This window comes from Coregonus lavaretus (genome assembly GCF_964263955.1).
Source record: "Coregonus lavaretus genome assembly, contig: HAP1_SCAFFOLD_325, whole genome shotgun sequence".
Taxonomy (NCBI): Eukaryota; Metazoa; Chordata; class Actinopteri; order Salmoniformes; family Salmonidae; genus Coregonus; species Coregonus lavaretus.
In genome coordinates, this window is record NW_028157163.1 from 280,512 (window position 1) to 297,992 (window position 17,481).

Consider the following 17,481-nt stretch of genomic DNA (forward strand, 5'->3'; position numbering starts at 1 on the left):
CATATACATTGACCACATTATACTGTCATTATACAACATTATCTTCACCAGATCTCAAACCAGCCTTCTACATTGACCACATTATACTGTCATTATACAACATTATCTTCACCAGATCTCAAACCTCTTGTCTGTCAGGAAGGGTCTTCTGTCCTGGATTCTGTTGTTGAAGAGTCTGTAGGGAAGAACATTACTATTATTAATCATTATTACAACATTAGACAACAGATCTCCATCCTCCAACAGTTGCTCCCAGCAACAGAGATACCCATATGATCTCTCACACACGCTCTGCTCACCGTCACACACACCCTTACCGTACGGTGTGTATTGAAGTGTTGGTGGAGACCAGTTGGAGTATTCTGTCAGTCAGAGCATCAGTGATGTCATTATGACTCAGGCTACAACAGAGAGAGAGAGAGAGAGAGAGAGAGAGAGAGAGAGAGAGAGAGAGAGAGAGAGAGAGAGAGAGAGAGAGAGAGAGAGAGAGAGAAGAGAGAGAGAGAGAGAGAGACAGAGAGACAGAGAGACAGAGAGACAGAGACAGAGACAGAGACAGAGACAGAGACAGAGAGAGAATGGAGGAAGCGAGAGAGAGAGAGAGAGAGAGAGAGAGAGAGAGAACAGACATTTGTCATGTAGTCACACACACACCCACACACACCCACACCCACACACGCACACACACACGCACACACACAGAGTGTAAGCCACTCACTCCAGGTCTTGTACTTTGTGCAGGTGTGTGATCAGGGCCTGTAGGTGGTGGTCTGTGAGTTGACAGTGGCTGAGGTCCAGTTCTGACAGCCCCTCTGAGTGTTCCAGAACCAGGGCCAGAGATCCACAGGCCTTCTGGTCCAGCCTGGTCTCACTGAGGTCCAGCTCTCCATCCAGGGCTCTGCACAGGGACTCTGCGTGCCTCAGCACCCCCTCTTCAATCCCCTCACACACAAGGTCCAGCAGCTGACGTAGCAGAGCTTTGCTGGGGCTGACAGGACAAGAGGCAGAGATAACATTATGACACAGAGTAGGTCTCACTCCTACTGATGAACTAGTTGGTTAAATGTTTGTCTTTGTGTGTCTAACCTCAGCTTGACAATATGCAGGATGGGAAGCAGCTCCCTCAGTGCTCTGTCCTCCACCTCACAGTCTCTTAGGATGATCTGCACCTGGTTCTGGACCAGCTGGGTGCTGTGTTGGTTCTGCTTCAGAACAGAGGTGATGGCCCTGCAGTGGTCAGTGGTCAGACACAGAGCCTCCTCCTGGTCCTGAGCTGACAGGTCCACAGAGGAGGAGCAGGAGAAGTCCAGCCTGTAGTGCAGAGACCTGAGCAGCCATACTGCTGTTGGTGGTGCCCCCTGCTGGATCGGAGAGGCAGCACAGCACTGGAGGAAACTCAGCAGTATCCTCCTGTCAACACTACAGAGAGAGAGAGAGAGAGAGAGAGAGAGAGAGAGAGAGACAGAAACAGAGACAGAAACAGAGAGAGAGAGACAGAGAGAGAGAGACAGAGAGAGACAGAGAGAGAGACAGAAACAGAGAGAGAGAGACAGAGAGAGAGAGAGAGAGACAGAGAGAGAGAGAGAGAGAGAGAGAGACAGAGAGACCGAGAGAGACAGAGAGAGACAGAGAGAGACAGAGAGAGACAGAGAGAGACAGAGAGAGAGAGAGAGAGAGAGAGAGACAGAGAGAGAGAGCGAGACAGATACTTATTTAAACACCATCACACATTAAAACACTGATGAACACACTACAACTCTGTTTGTCATGTCAACTCCCGGTGTTCCCCTTCAATTCCACCCCTAGGTGAGGTTAAGGTTTAGTGCATTAGACTAAGGTTAGGGTTAATGGTTAAATCAGTCAGAAAATGGAAAGCTTCATATCAATTCTAGCAGGGTTAAAGAGAGCCAACTAAACCTGAGTTGGGAGACTCTGTCCAGAAGAGGCAGGATGCTCTCTATCTCCCCCGGTGGTATGGAGGTCCACAGCAGGTTGACTTTGACTTGGTGGCAGTGCTGCAGGGTAAAACACAGAGCAGTACAGTCCACTCTGTCCAGCTCTCTGCTGTTCAGGTTGATCCAATGGTCTGAAGACCTCAACAAACTGGACACACAGTCACTGGCTCTGCTGTCATAGATCTGTCTGATGGTGGACTTTACAAAGCTGGAACTGGACCTGAACAAACATGGAGAATGGATTGTTGTGGTTATGTCAAGGTTTCATAAAGGATAACTCACATAGCAACAACTGGCTGGATAGGTCATTAATAATTAAAGTCTATAAATATTGAATAAAGATCTCTCACCTCTTGAATTAAACCCTAATGATATTACAGAGGATCACTCAGAACAACATGTCACTGGATATAAATAGTTATGTTCTTCTTTCTAGAAAGTCTGAATAGAGAAATAAGTTCTCCCACCTCTTGAATATAACCCTTCCCAGAAAGGGGAGAAGATCTGAGATGTACTTCTCTAGGAGTATATTTTTTCTGAGGTCCACAGTGATGTTGTGGGTTGAATGCTGCAGCAGAGAGAGAAGCACTTCCAGGTCCAGCCTGCAGGAGGTCAGGTCTCCACCAACCTTCTCCAGGAACCACTGAGTCAAGTCCTTGTCCTGAGCTTCATACACAACTACAGTCAGCTGCTGCAGAGTGTCTGAGTTCAGTCTAGGAGGTTGGAACATAAAGGCAGTCAGAAATATGAAGAAAAACACATGAATTAAGTTCCTATTTCTACTTCTAAAAAACATCAGCTTCAGACTGACCTGAGAGAGAGAGGTCCCTGGTGACACAGCAGTGTGATGAGAGAGTGACCCTGGATCCAGAAGTCAGTCAGGTCCAGACACTGAACCCTCCAGAGTCTCAGCAGGGATGCCACACTACTCAGAGCCCTGGATAACACTCTCTCTGGTGGCTGGTTGCTCTTTAGGACCAGGGAGAGCTCTGGGACAGTCAGTGGAGTAGCACCTCTCCCTGTCCTCCTAACCAGTCTGGACAGTTTCACTGCCATGCCCACATTCAGCCTGGAATGAAAAGACAAAACTCAAGTCACTTTAAACAGAGAAACCTTGTCAGATAAAATGCTCAACAGGAAAATAAACTATTCAATAGACCAGTGTAAGTTCTTCACTCTGTTTGTCAGAACCTAACGGACAACTAGTCCATGCTCAAACCAGACCTCGGCCCGAACTCCTCACTCCTCCCTAACTCACGGCTGTCCTACACTGAAACCAGACGGTTACCCTTCTCCTCTCCATAGGATACATGAGATTACCCTTCTCCTCTCCATAGGATACATGAGATTACCCTTCTCCTCTCCATAGGATACATGAGATTACCCTTCTCCTCTCCATAGGATACATGAGATTACCGTTCTCCTCTCCATAGGATACATGAGATTACCCTTCTCATCTCCATAGGATACATGAGATTACCCTTCTCCTCTCCATAGGATACATGAGATTACCCTTCTCCTCTCCATAGGATACATGAGATTACCCTTCTCCTCTCCATAGGATACATGAGATTACCCTTCTCCTCTCCATAGGATACATGAGATTACCCTTCTCCTCTCCATAGGATACATGAGATTACCCTTCTCCTCTCCATAGGATACATGAGATTACCCTTCTCCTCTCCATAGGATGCATGAGATTACCCTTCTCCTCTCCATAGGATACATGAGATTACCCTTCTCCTCTCCATAGGATACATGAGATTACCCTTCTCCTCTCCATAGGATACATGAGATTACCCTTCTCCTCTCCATAGAATACATGAGATTACCCTTCTCCTCTCCATAGGATACATGAGATTACCCTTCTCCTCTCCATAGGATACATGAGATTACCCTTCTCCTCTCCATAGGATACATGAGATTACCCTTCTCCTCTCCATAGCATACATGAGATTACCCTTCTCCTCTCCATAGGATACATGAGATTACCCTTCTCCTCTCCATAGGATACATGAGATTACCCTTCTCCTCTCCATAGGATACATGAGATTACCCTTCTCCTCTCCATAGGATACATGAGATTTAACAATGACATGTTCTGCCAGAATGTCAACTTTCCCCTTTCTCCCCCAGTAGATTTCCATTCACCCAGTTCTAATATGGTAACATGAATAAGGATTGTTTCAAGTTAGAACCCAACACCTGTAAAAGCGGTCTTACTGAACATACCTGAGCTTGTGTAGCTTTGACTCATGTCTCACAATAAGTAAGGCTCCTTGGAGAGAGATCTTGCTGGGGGTAAGAGTGAGGTCCACTCTGGAGGCACAGAGACCCAGGACTCTCCCCACAGACCTGCAGGTTTTCCTGGGTAACTCTCCTCCCAGTGACAGGGTGGAGCCCAAGGCCTGGAGGAGAGAGGCCAACTGCTGGTCCTCCTCTCTGGACCTCACAGGGACGGACTCACACACCCTCTGGAAGAACCTGTCATCATCACAGCTGAAACAGCAGAACATGGGGGGACATGAAATCAGACATTTAGGAGACATTTCCAAAAGTATTGGGACAGTGACACATTTGTTGTTGTTTTGGCTCTGTACTCCAGCACTTTGACATGATACAATGACTATGAGGTTAAAGTTACAGCAATGTTTGTACATACAGTGCCTTGCATTAGTATTCAATCCCCTTACACACTTTTTATTGTGTTACAACCTGGAATTAAAATGGATTCAATTAGAATGTTTTTGTCAAGAAATTACTCAAAATACTCTGTAATGTCAAAGTGGAAGAACAACATTTGTTAAAGATTAATGAAATATAAAACACTAATATACCTTGATTAGATTAGGTATTCTGAGTATAAACTTTCAGGTTTGATGTTACAAAACGTCTTAAACATAAAATTCACAAGATTTCTAAAAGACAAATGTCTAGCATCACAAAATGTAGAAAAATTCACAATATCTGTGTGACATTTAGTAATGCAAAATTTGTTATGTCAAGAAATCTGAGTATAAATGTTACCAGATTCACCAACACTTGAAGTTTCATATTACAACGTTTCTACAAGACAATAATCACTAGCATCACATAATCACTAACCACCACACATGTTCAGACTCACCTCAGCTGTGAGATGTAGGGCAGACACTGAAGGAAACTCCTCACTTCACTCTCTTCATCTGACCAGCAATTCAGCTCTACTGGTTTCTTCTCTGGTTGGAGTTTCAGCACTTCTAGGAGGAGGGAGGCCTTTCTCTTTGAGAGGTCTATGAACCAGACTGCAGGAGCTGACTGGTAAACTGGCTGTAATGCTGGAAGGACACTCCTGCCTGTTTGAGTCTCATAGTCCTTCACATGTGAGTACAGATCCAGCAGGAAATCACTCTGTTCAGAATTGTCTCCACTGAGAAAAGGAAAGGTGCTGTAAGTCCACACTGATGATACCAGCTTCAGTGTCTTCTCTCCTGTCTGCTCCTCCCACTCTGCTGCTTGAGACAGGAGATCCACCAGGAACTTGATCAGCTTTGAGTGTTCAGACCTCCATGGATAGAAACTGCAACAAGGACAGTAACAGCTGATTCAGACATGGATGAACACATGAAACCAGTCATAGCTAAAGATATATGAAGTAGTTATACATTTACATAATGTGCTTTGATTATATGTAAAAGTATTTAATTTTAGAGACATTCACATGATGTATGTGTGACATTTAGTAATGTAACATTTGTTATGTCAGGAAATCAGGGGATAAATGTTACCAGATTCACCAACACTTGAAGATTTATATTAAAATGTTTCTACAAGACAATAACCACTAGCATCACATAATCACTAACCACCACACATGTTCAGACTCACCTCAGCTGTGAGATGTAGGGCAGACACTGAAGGAAACTCCTCACTTCACTCTCTTCATCTGACCAGCCCTTCAGCTTTACTGGTTTCTTCTCTGGTTGGAGTTTCAGCACTTCTAGGAGGAGGGAGGCCTTTCTCTTTAAGAGGTCTATGGACCAGACTGCAGGAGCTGACTGGTAAACTGGCTGTAATGCTGGAAGGACACTCCTGCCTGTTTGAGTCTCATAGTCCTTCACATGAGAGTACAGATCCAGCAGGAAATCACATTTCTGACTGTGATATACTTCAGACAGTGACCACAGTTTCTCTACAGTTGTTTGTATGGTTCCTCTCTCATGGAGAGCTGCTTGAAGACACAGATTCAGTAGGAATATCTTCTCTCTCTTTGTCCTCTCTTCAGGGGAACTTCTCTGATCCTGTGGTGGAGGAAAACTGCAAAAACAGTTAAACAACAAATAGATGAATGTGTGAGAGAAATTATATGCATTTCTGATGGTCACATTATGGTGGGTAAAATACAATGACTCTCTTTCTAAACTCATCATCCACTTAAATTGTTCCATAAAATCCTGACTACAAAGATTGCATATTTTCCAAACGGTATGTGTCTGTTTAGTTTATTAAGTTAATGCAGAAAGCTAAACGCATCCTCTCTAAAGGGCAATACAGGGACAGACAACTACAATCTCTGAACTGTACTGATCCAACTCACCTCAGCTGTGAGATGTAGGGCAGACACTGAAGGAAACTCCTCACTTCACTCTCTTCATATGACCAGCCCTCCAGCTCTACTGGTTTCTTCTCTGGTTGGAGTTTCAGCACTTCTAGGAGGAGGGAGGCCTTTCTCTCTGAGAGGTCTATGGACCAGACTGCAGGACTGGCTGACTGGTAAACTGGCTGTAATGCTGGAAGGACACTCCTGCCTGTTTGAGTCTCATAGTCCTTCACATGTGAGTACAGATCCAGCAGGAAATCACTCTGTTTAGAATTGTCTCCACTGAGAAAAGGAAAGGTGCTGTAAGTCCACACTGATGATACCAGCTTCAGTGTCTTCTCTCCTGTCTGCTCCTCCCACTCTGCTGCTTGAGACAGGAGATCCACCAGGAACTTGATCCGCTTTGAGTGTTCAGACCAGAATGGATGGAAACTGCAACAAGGACAGTAACAGCTGATTCAGACATGGATGAACACATGAAACCAGTCATAGCTAAAGATATATGAAGTAGTTATACATTTACATAATGTGCTTTGATTATATGTAAAAGTATTTACTTTTAGAGACATTCACATGATGTATGTGTGACATTTAGTAATGCAACATTTGTTATGTCAGGAAATCAGGGGATAAATGTTACCAGATTCACCAACACTTGAAGATTTATATTAAAATGTTTCTACAAGACAATAACCACTAGCATCACATAATCACTAACCACCACACATGTTCAGACTCACCTCAGCTGTGAGATGTAGGGCAGACACTGAAGGAAACTCCTCACTTCACTCTCTTCATCTGACCAGCCCTTCAGCTCTACTGGTTTCTTCTCTGGTTGGAGTTTCAGCACTTCTAGGAGGAGGGAGGCCTTTCTCTCTGAGAGGTCTATGAACCAGACTGCAGGAGCTGACTGGTAAACTGGCTGTAATGCTGGAAGGACACTCCTGCCTGTTTGAGTCTCATAGTCCTTCACATGTGAGTACAGATCCAGCAGGAAATCACTCTGTTTCGAATTGTCTCCATCGGGAAAAGGAAAGGTGCTGTAAGTCCACACTGATGATACCAGCTTCAGTGTCTTCTCTCCTGTCTGCTCCTCCCACTCTGCTGCTTGAGACAGGAGATCCACCAGGAACTTGATTACATTTACATTTACATTTTAGTCATTTAGCAGACGCTCTTATCCAGAGCGACTTACAGGAGCAATTAGGGTTAAGTGCCTTGCTCAAGGGCACATTTACGTCATTTAGCAGACGCTCTAGTCCAGAGCGACTCACAAATTGATGCATTCACCCTATAGCCAGTGGGATAACCACTCTACAATTTTTTTTTTGGGGGGGGGGGGGGGGGGGGGGGGGGGGGGGGGGGTTGAAGGATTACTTTATCCTATAGATCTGCTTTGAGGGATCAGACCACCATGGATAGAAACTGCAACAAGGACAGTAACAGCTGATTCAGACATGGATGAACACATGAAACCAGTCATAACTAAAGATATATGAAGTAGTTATACATGTACATAATGTGCTTTGGTTATATGTAAAAGTATTTAATTTTAGAGACATTCACATGATGTATGTGTGACATTTAGTAATGCAACATTTGTTATGTCAGGAAATCTGAGTATAAATGTTACCAGATTCACCAACACTTGAAGTTTTATATTAAAATGTTTCTACAACACAATAATCACTAGCATCACATAATCACTAACCACCACACATGTTCAGACTCACCTCAGCTGTGAGATGTAGGGCAGACACTGAAGGAAACTCCTCACTTCACTCTCTTCATCTGACCAGCCCTTCAGCTCTACTGGATTCTTCTCTGGTTGGAGTTTCAGCACTTCTAGGAGGAGGGAGGCCTTTTTCTCTGAGAGGTCTATGGACCAGACTTCAGGACTGGCTGACTGGTAAACTGTCTGTAATGCTGGAAGGACACTCCTGCCTGTTTGAGTCTCATAGTCCTTCGCATGTGAGTACAGATCCAGCAGGAAATGACATTTCTGATAGCGATATACTTTAGACAGTGAAAACACTTTCTCTACTGTTGTTTGTATGGTTCCTCTCTCATGGAGAGTTGCTTGAAGACACAGATTCAGTAGGAATATCTTCACTCTCCATGTCCTCTCTATATTATCCTTCAGTAGACGAAATCTGAACAAACAGTTTAAAACACAGATGATATACAGGTGAGTGATGAGGAATGATATGAGTAACAGGGTTGGGGAACTGAAAACCAATAGCACTTTATGACTCCATCTTTCTATAACAATACAACAATGAATTGGAATTTTGTTCAATTTCAATTCCTACTGAATTAGAGTTTCTACAGCATCTTCATATGTTCATGTATTAAAAAGATAAAGATGATGTAAAAACAGAAATACTATCTCCACCAGTTCAATGACACATTGACTCTTGTTGGATAAACTCCCTCACCTCAGCTTTGAGATGTAGGGCAGACACTGAAGGAAACTCCTCACTTCACTCTCTTCATCTGACCAGCCCTTCAGCTTTACTGGTTTCTTCTGTGGTTGGAGTTTCAGCAATTCTAGGAGGAGGGAGGCCTTTCTCTTTGAGAGGTCTATGGACCAGACTGCAGGAGCTGACTGGTAAACTGGCTGTAATGCTGGAAGGACACTCCTGCCTGTTTGAGTCTCATAGTCCTTCACATGTGAGTACAGATCCAGCAGGAAATCACTCTGTTTAGAATTGTCTCCACTGAGAAAAGGAAAGGTGCTGTAAGTCCACACTGATGATACCAGCTTCAGTGTCTTCTCTCCTGTCTGCTCCTCCCACTCTGCTGCTTGAGACAGGAGATCCACCAGGAACTTGATCTGCTTTGAGGGATCAGACCTCTGTGGATAGAAACTGCAACAAGGACAGTAACAGCTGATTCAGACATGGATGAACACATGAAACCAGTCATAGCTAAAGATATATGAAGTAGTTATACATTTACATAATGTGCTTTGATTATATGTAAAAGTATTTACTTTTAGAGACATTCACATGATGTATGTGTGACATTTAGTAATGCAACATTTGTTATGTCAGGAAATCAGGGGATAACCTGGAATTAAACTGGATTCAATTAGAATGTTTTTGTCAAGAATTTACAATAACAGGGAGGGGTTAGCATTTTATATCATACCCCCAAGACATGCTAACCTTTCACCATTACACTAACAGGGAGGGGTTAGCATTTTATATCATAGCCCCAAGACATGCTAGCCTCTCACCATTACAATAACAGGTAGGGGTTAGCATTTTATATCATACCCCCAAGACATGCTAACCTCTCACTATTACAATAACAGGTAGGGGTTAGCATTTTATATCATACCCCCAAGACATGCTAACCTCTCACCATTACAATAACAGGTAGGGGTTAGCATTTTATATCATACCCGCAAGACATGCTAACCTCTCACCATTAATCTAACAGGTAGGGGTTAGCATTTTATATCATACCCCCAAGACATGCTAACCTCTCACCATTACACTAACAGGGAGGGGTTAGCATTTTATATCATACCCCCAAGACATGCTAACCTCTCACCATTACACTAACAGGTAGGGGTTAGCATTTTATATCATACCCCCAAGATATGCTAACCTCTCACCATTACACTAACAGGTAGGGGTTAGCATTTTATATCATACCCCCAAGACATGCTAACCTCTCACCATTACACTAACAGGGAGGGGTTAGCATTTTATATCATACCCCCAAGACATGCTAACCTCTCACCATTACACTAACAGGTAGGGGTTAGCATTTTATATCATACCCCCAAGACATGCTAACCTCTCACCATTACAATAACAGGTAGGGGTTAGCATTGTCTTTGGAAGGTATAATATTCATGCCTCTGTAACCTTCCCACTCATCATTATTCACGATTCATTCAGGATTATGCGAGATCATGGAAGCATCCACATTAATGTAGAAGTGTTTAGAAACATATTCTGTTCTTATTTACAATAAAACACAATACATTATTTAACATTCATTTCTATTGGACACTAAATAATCTGTGGAATACTTTAATACACATAAGTGAATATGCCCAAATACTTTTGGTTCCCTAAAATGGGGGGACTTTTACAAAAAGTGCTGTAATTTCGAAACAGTTCACCCGATATGGATGAAGATACCCTCCAATTAAAGCTGACAGTCTGCACTTTAACCTCATTGTAGTTGAATCATTTAAAATCCAAAGTGCTGGAGCACAGAGCCAAAATAAATGTGCCAAAACAAAATGTGTCAATGTCCCAATACTTTGACCTCACTGTGCATGAATATATGCCTGTCATATGGACACGTAATACCATGTCACAGAGAAAGTTCCATAATATGCAGGACATTTGGTTTTGTAGATTAGGTATTCTGAGTATAAACTTTCAGGTTTCATGTTACAAAACGTCTCAAAAAAAAAATCACAAGATTTCTAAAAGACAAATGTCTAGCATCACAAAATGTAGAAAAATTCACAATATCTGTGTGACATTTAGTAATGCAACATTTGTTATGTCAAGAAATCTGAGTATAAATGTTACCAGATTCACCAACACTTGAAGTTTTATATTACAATGTTTCTACAAGCTAATAATCACTAGCATCACATAATCACTAACCACCACACGTTCAGACTCACCTCAGCTGTGAGATGTAGGGCAGACACTGAAGGAAACTCCTCACTTCACTCTCTTCATCTGACCAGCCCTTCAGCTCTACTGGATTCTTCTCTGGTTGGAGTTTCAGCACTTCTAGGAGGAGGGAGGCCTTTCTTTTTGAGAGGTCTATGGACCAGACTGCAGGAGCTGACTGGTAAACTGGCTGTAATGCTGGAAGGACACTCCTGCCTGTTTGAGTCTCATAGTCCTTCACATGTGAGTACAGATCCAGCAGGAAATCCCATTTCTGACTGTGATATACTTCAGACAGTGACAACAGTTTCTCTACAGTTGTTTGTATGGTTCCTCTCTCATGGAGAGCTGCTTGAAGACACAGATTCAGTAGGAATATCTTCTCTCTCTTTGTCCTCTCTTCAGGGGAACTTCTTTGATCCTGTGGTGGAGGAAAACTGCAAGAACAGTTAAACAACAAATAGATGAATATGTGAGAGATATTTGAATTTCTGATGGTCATATTATGGTGGGTAAAATACAATGACTCTCTTTCTAAACTCATCATCCACTTAAATTGTTCCTTAAAATCCTGACCACAAAGTAAGATTGCATATTTTGAAGCAGTATGTGTCTGTTTAGTTTATTAAGTTACTGTAGAAAGCTAAACGCATCCTCTCTAAAGGGAAATACAAGGACAGACAACTACAATCTCTGAACTGTACGGATCCAACTCACCTCAGCTGTGAGATGTAGGGCAGACACTGAAGGAAACTCCTCACTTCACTCTCTTCATCTGACCAGCCCTTCAGCTCTACTGGTTTCTTCTCTGGTTGGAGTTTCAGCACTTCTAGGAGGAGGGATGCCTTTCTCTCTGAGAGGTCTATGGACCAGACTTCAGGACTGGCTGACTGGTAAACTGTCTGTAATGCTGGAAGGACACTCCTGCCTGTTTGAGTCTCATAGTCCTTCACATGTGAGTACAGATCCAGCAGGAAATCACATTTCTGATAGCGATATACTTTAGAAAGTGAAAACACTTTCTCTAAAGTTGTTTGTATGGTTCCTCTCTCATGGAGAGCTGCTTGACGACACAGATTCAGTAGGAATATCTTCTCTCTCCTTGTCCTTTCTATATTATCCTTCAGTAGAGGAAATCTGAGCAAACAGTTTAAAACACAGATGATATACAGGTGAGTAATAAGGACTGATATGAGTAACAGGGTTGGGGAACTGAAAACCAATAGCACTTTACGACTCCATCTTTCTATAACAATACAACTATGAATTGGAATTTTGTTCAATTTCAATTCCTACTGAATTACAGTTGCTACAGCATCTTCATATGTTCATGTATTAAAAAGATAAAGATGATGTAAAAACAGAAATACTATCTCCACCAGTTCAATGACACATGGACTCTTGTTGGATAAAGTCCCTCACCTCAGCTGTGAGATGTAGGGCAGACACTGAAGGAAACTCCTCACTTCACTCTCTTCATCTGACCAGCCCTTTAGCTCTACTGGTTTCTTCTCTGGTTGGAGTTTCAGCACTTCTAGGAGGTGGGAGGCCTTTCTTTTTGAGAGGTCTATGGACCAGACTGCAGGAGCTGACTGGTAAACTGGCTGTAATGCTGGAAGGACACTCCTGCCTGTTTGAGTCTCATAGTCCTTCACATGTGAGTACAGATCCAGCAGGAAATCACTCTGTTTAGAATTGTCTCCACTGAGAAAAGGAAAGGCGCTGTAAGTCCACACTGATGATACCAGCTTCAGTGTCTTCTCTCCTGTCTGCTCCTCCCACTCTGATGCTTGAGACAGGAGATCCACCAGGAACTTGATCAGCTTTGAGGGATCAGACCTCCGTGGATAGAAACTGCTACAAGGACAGTAACAGCTGATTCAGACATGGATGAACACATGAAACCAGTCATAGCTAAAGATATATGAAGTAGTTATACATTTACATAATGTGCTTTGATTATATGTAAAAGTATTTACTTTTAGTGACATTCACATGATGTATGTGTGACATTTAGTAATGCAACATTTGTTATGTAAGGAAATCAGGGGATAACCTGGAATTAAACTGGATTCAATTAGAATGTTTTTGTCAAGAATTTACAATAACAGGGAGGGGTTAGCATTTTATATCATACCCCCAAGACATGCTAACCTTTCACCATTACACTAACAGGGAGGGGTTAGCATTTTATATCATACCCCCAAGACATGCTAACCTCTCACCATTACAATAACAGGTAGGGGTTAGCATTTTATATCATACCCCCAAGACATGCTAACCTCTCACCATTACAATAACAGGTAGGGGTTAGCATTTTATATCATACCCCCAAGACATGCTAACCTCTCACCATTACAATAACAGGTAGGGGTTAGCATTTTATATCATACCCCCAAGACATGCTAACCTCTCACCATTATAATAACAGGGAGGGGTTAGCATTTTATATCATACCCCCAAGACATGCTAACCTCTCACCATTACACTAACAGGTAGGGGTTAGCATTTTATATCATACCCCCAAGACATGCTAACCTCTCACCATTACAATAACAGGTAGGGGTTAGCATTGTCTTTGGAAGGTATAATATTCATGCCTCTGTAACCTTCCCACTCATCATTATTCACGATTCATTCAGGATTATGCGAGATCATGGAAGCATCCACATTAATGTAGAAGTGTTTAGAAACATATTCTGTTCTTATTTACAATAAAACACAATACATTATTTAACATTCATTTCTATTGGACACTAAATAATCTGTGGAATACTTTAATACACATAAGTGAATATGCCCAAATACTTTTGGTTCCCTAAAATGGGGGGACTTTTACAAAAAGTGCTGTAATTTCGAAACAGTTCACCCGATATGGATGAAGATACCCTCCAATTAAAGCTGACAGTCTGCACTTTAACCTCATTGTAGTTGAATCATTTAAAATCCAAAGTGCTGGAGCACAGAGCCAAAATAAATGTGCCAAAACAAAATGTGTCAATGTCCCAATACTTTGACCTCACTGTGCATGAATATATGCCTGTCATATGGACACGTAATACCATGTCACAGAGAAAGTTCCATAATATGCAGGACATTTGGTTTTGTAGATTAGGTATTCTGAGTATAAACTTTCAGGTTTCATGTTACAAAACGTCTCAAAAAAAAAATCACAAGATTTCTAAAAGACAAATGTCTAGCATCACAAAATGTAGAAAAATTCACAATATCTGTGTGACATTTAGTAATGCAACATTTGTTATGTCAAGAAATCTGAGTATAAATGTTACCAGATTCACCAACACTTGAAGTTTTATATTACAATGTTTCTACAAGCTAATAATCACTAGTGTCGTGTATTGAGATTATGACTATTTTGGAGGAACAAGGAATGTTGTTTAGGTTAGTATCAAGAGGGAATGTTTTAGGTGTAATACCACATACCACAGACAGGAGGTGGGTTGTAGACAGGGGAGACTGGTGATTGGCCAGAAGAGGGGGCATCATTGTTTATAAATAGGGGGGAAAATGACGGAGAGGGTAGAGCAAGCAGCCATTCTGAGGCGTCGCTCTCCGGGTGTCATGTCACCTGTTACTCATGCTGAAGCTTGTGATCTGAATAAACCTTATGATCGACGTTCAGTATGAGCAGACTCTTTAATTGATGGTAACACCTACGATTGACGTATACTACAAATGGACGCTCCGCTGAGATATTGATTGCATCGTTGTTGGTCCCTTTCCTGGATTCGCGAGGTGACTACTGTCCAAGCCGGCTCTAAAGGTGAGAGATTACTCACAAAGAAATTTGGCCAATGGTTATCCCGCTGATTCATGAGAGGGCTTTGACGGTGTACAGTTAAAAGTACTTGGGTCGTGGTCAATGTGGGGTGTTGCTGTTAACTGGGAGTCTGAACGAAAATATTCTAAATTTGGTTGATGTGTAAACGCTGTTTACAACAATGGATTGTACAAATGGATTGGTAGAGAATAATGTTGGAATACGTATGCATTTTTAGGGCACCGTGAATACGGAAAGACCTCGAAACGGGGCGACTCGTAATAATAATTATTATTATTATTGAGTGGGCTACAAATCCTGTGTGAAGTGTTAGGCTTTGGCAGGTTGGTTCCGGGAACCATGAATTGAATGATTGTATTTATGTTATACTCCTCCTCTGGCCGACGGGAAATTGGTTGGGGGTAACCTCTCGATATGATATTCATAATTCAAGGCAGCATAAAGTTAGATGGATATATGGATAATGATTTGGCCACGGTGCGGGGTGTTCATTTGTGTTGTAGGCCGCAGTTAGCTGGAGGCTAGGGCTAAGGCTGGATTGTTACGGGTCACGTGGTACATCGTGGCTAAATGCTAATGCTACATGCTAATTGTGTTTTGTGCCACGGTGTACCTTAGGCTAAGCTAAATGCTAAGGTTGAAGGCTAATTGTGTTGCGGGCTACATGCTAACGGATATCCTTAGAGATTCCATTGCGATGGATTAAAGTCTCTTAAACTTGTTTATGTGTTTGTAAGTCGGGTTGTATGTTTTGTGAGCGCTGTTAAATGTTGTTTGACTAGAAGGGGGAAATGGGAAGTTACAGCTGGCTGTTATTCTTTCTGTTTGGGGAGAGAGAGTAGAGAATCATTCTTTTACGGGGAAAAGGTATTTTTGAATGGTTGTGCGCATGCGTTTAATTTTGCGACACTACAGAAAGGGGAGTTTATGGCACGAGATTAGGGAACGTTTTGTTTTACGGCACTAAACGACACCACGAGGGGAGGCTAAAACTCAAGCATGAGGTTAAAATGATATTTGCGCATGCGTGGGATTCTGCAAAACAACACATTGATTAAACTGCAGGGGGAGACAGAGGAACTAGACGACGGAACAAATACGCATAAAGAGATTTTAATACGAATCTTATAAGTTTAAACGGCGGTGGGTTAAGATGAAACTTGTTTTGGGACCTATTGAATTTATAAATTAAATATATGGTAACGGATTATAATAGAGGGAATTAGATAATTAAATGACGGATTAAAATCAAGGTTTTTGGGCGATCTATAATTAGTCCTGAGTTAAAGTCTTAGAGCGAATGTAGAACGAATGAATATTGAACGGTTGGAAATACTTAGTGATTGCATTAACTACTAAAGTCTTTTTCTGTGTATGTTCTTCTGTCATATGAGAGGAGCAATAGGACTAGACGACAGACGAGAGCAAAGGAGAGAGAGAGAGGACGTGCTGACGTGCACGTCACGTCACGTGGCAGAGGATCAAGTCAAAAGGTTTTGGTACTGATTATGGTTACAAAATCTTTCCCTAACAGGATATGTGATGTTATGACCATTTCGCATAAGCTTGGCAAACTGATTCATTAAAAATTGCATTTTGGAGGCTATGTGCATCACTGGGGTTTAATTCCAGTTGGGTTGGGAATCAAGGACTGACATTATTCTTTAAATTTTAAGATAATTAGGTGCTTATAGTGCAAGGGCCTATAGAGCAAGGGGGTTTATGGGGATTGTAGTATTGAAGGGTTAGAGGCTTTGTTTTTGGGATTGCTTTGAAGTTGACTAATTTACTTGCATTTGATGGGTTGTGGTAATATACTCAACACTAATTGATAAGTTGGTGACATAGGATATAGGAATAAAATTGGGTTTAATTATTCAGGATTTATTTGGAGTTGTTAGGGTTATATTAATAATTTAAGGGGGTAAGCTTTAGGCTATACAGTCTAGAATAACATAGTTCACAATAAAGGAATTTAAAAGGGTTGATATAGGGGAAAATTGACTAAAATAGTAATTATTTAACTAAGGTAGTGTTAGGAGAGACTAATGGCAGATGTTAGTACACCTTTCTCACATACGGATTCAGCAGAAAGACATCATCCAGCAGGGTGATTATGGCATCAGAGATGAAGACGAATACGAGCAGAAACGACGATGAAGATGAATTCAAAACTCCAGAAGGAAAGAAAACCGGGATGTCTGGGAACTTAAGGAGATGAGGATGATGAACATGAGAGTGATTGAGAGAGGTCATGCATGGGTGGATATGACTCTGTGATCAGAAGGAAGTGGCAAGAGAGGAGAGAAGAAGGATACAAGAGCAAAGATGAAGAAAGCGATGAAGATTTGGAGATTAAAGGTGCTTTATATTCAAGAGGATTTTATCCTACAATGACTAGCAAAGAAGAAATGGAGGTATAGACCGATGCTTATCATGCCTGGATAAAGCGAATAGTTTAGAAGAAGTAACACCGCTGAAGATACAGAAGAG

The 17,481-nt window shown here is 41.9% G+C and overlaps 3 protein-coding genes across 3 annotated transcripts in view; all 3 read right to left on the bottom strand.

Moving 5' to 3' along the window:
- LOC311125733 (calcium/calmodulin-dependent protein kinase type II delta 1 chain-like) overlaps positions 1-17,481 on the bottom strand; it is a gene marked incomplete at both ends in the record, with an annotated part of 279,669 nt that overhangs the window by 59,529 nt on the left and 202,659 nt on the right. The gene's annotated exons all lie outside the window — the stretch shown is intronic.
- On the bottom strand, positions 7-3,049 carry LOC311125743 (uncharacterized protein). Its single transcript, XM_084199771.1, has 7 exons — positions 2,767-3,049; positions 2,423-2,668; positions 1,918-2,175; positions 1,087-1,419; positions 719-988; positions 318-401; positions 7-175 (listed from the first exon to the last, which is right to left on the bottom strand). Exons 1-7 carry the CDS (start codon positions 3,009-3,011, stop codon positions 109-111), a joined length of 1,503 nt encoding a protein of 500 aa, XP_084055897.1. The 5' UTR covers positions 3,012-3,049; the 3' UTR covers positions 7-108.
- Positions 8,969-15,549, bottom strand: LOC311125724 (uncharacterized protein; the record flags this gene model as incomplete). The annotated part of the gene is made up of 4 exons (XM_084199757.1): positions 8,969-9,404; positions 11,195-11,623; positions 11,904-12,186; positions 15,534-15,549. 4 exons carry the CDS (start codon positions 15,547-15,549, stop codon positions 8,969-8,971), a joined length of 1,164 nt encoding a protein of 387 aa, XP_084055883.1.

What these genes read in the sequence shown, in the direction of transcription:
- LOC311125743 (XM_084199771.1), bottom strand. Translation starts at nt 3,011, where the DNA reads ATGGCAGTGAAACTGTCCAGACTGGTTAGGAGGACAGGGAGAGGTGCT. An exon ending in GACAGAGTCTCCCAACTCAG is followed by an intron (nt 1,420 to 1,917) that starts GTTTAGTTGGCT and finishes CTCTCTCTGTAG; the next exon opens with TGTTGACAGGAGGATACTGC. An exon ending in CACAAAGTACAAGACCTGGA is followed by an intron (nt 402 to 718) that starts GTGAGTGGCTTA and finishes TCTCTGTTGTAG; the next exon opens with CCTGAGTCATAATGACATCA.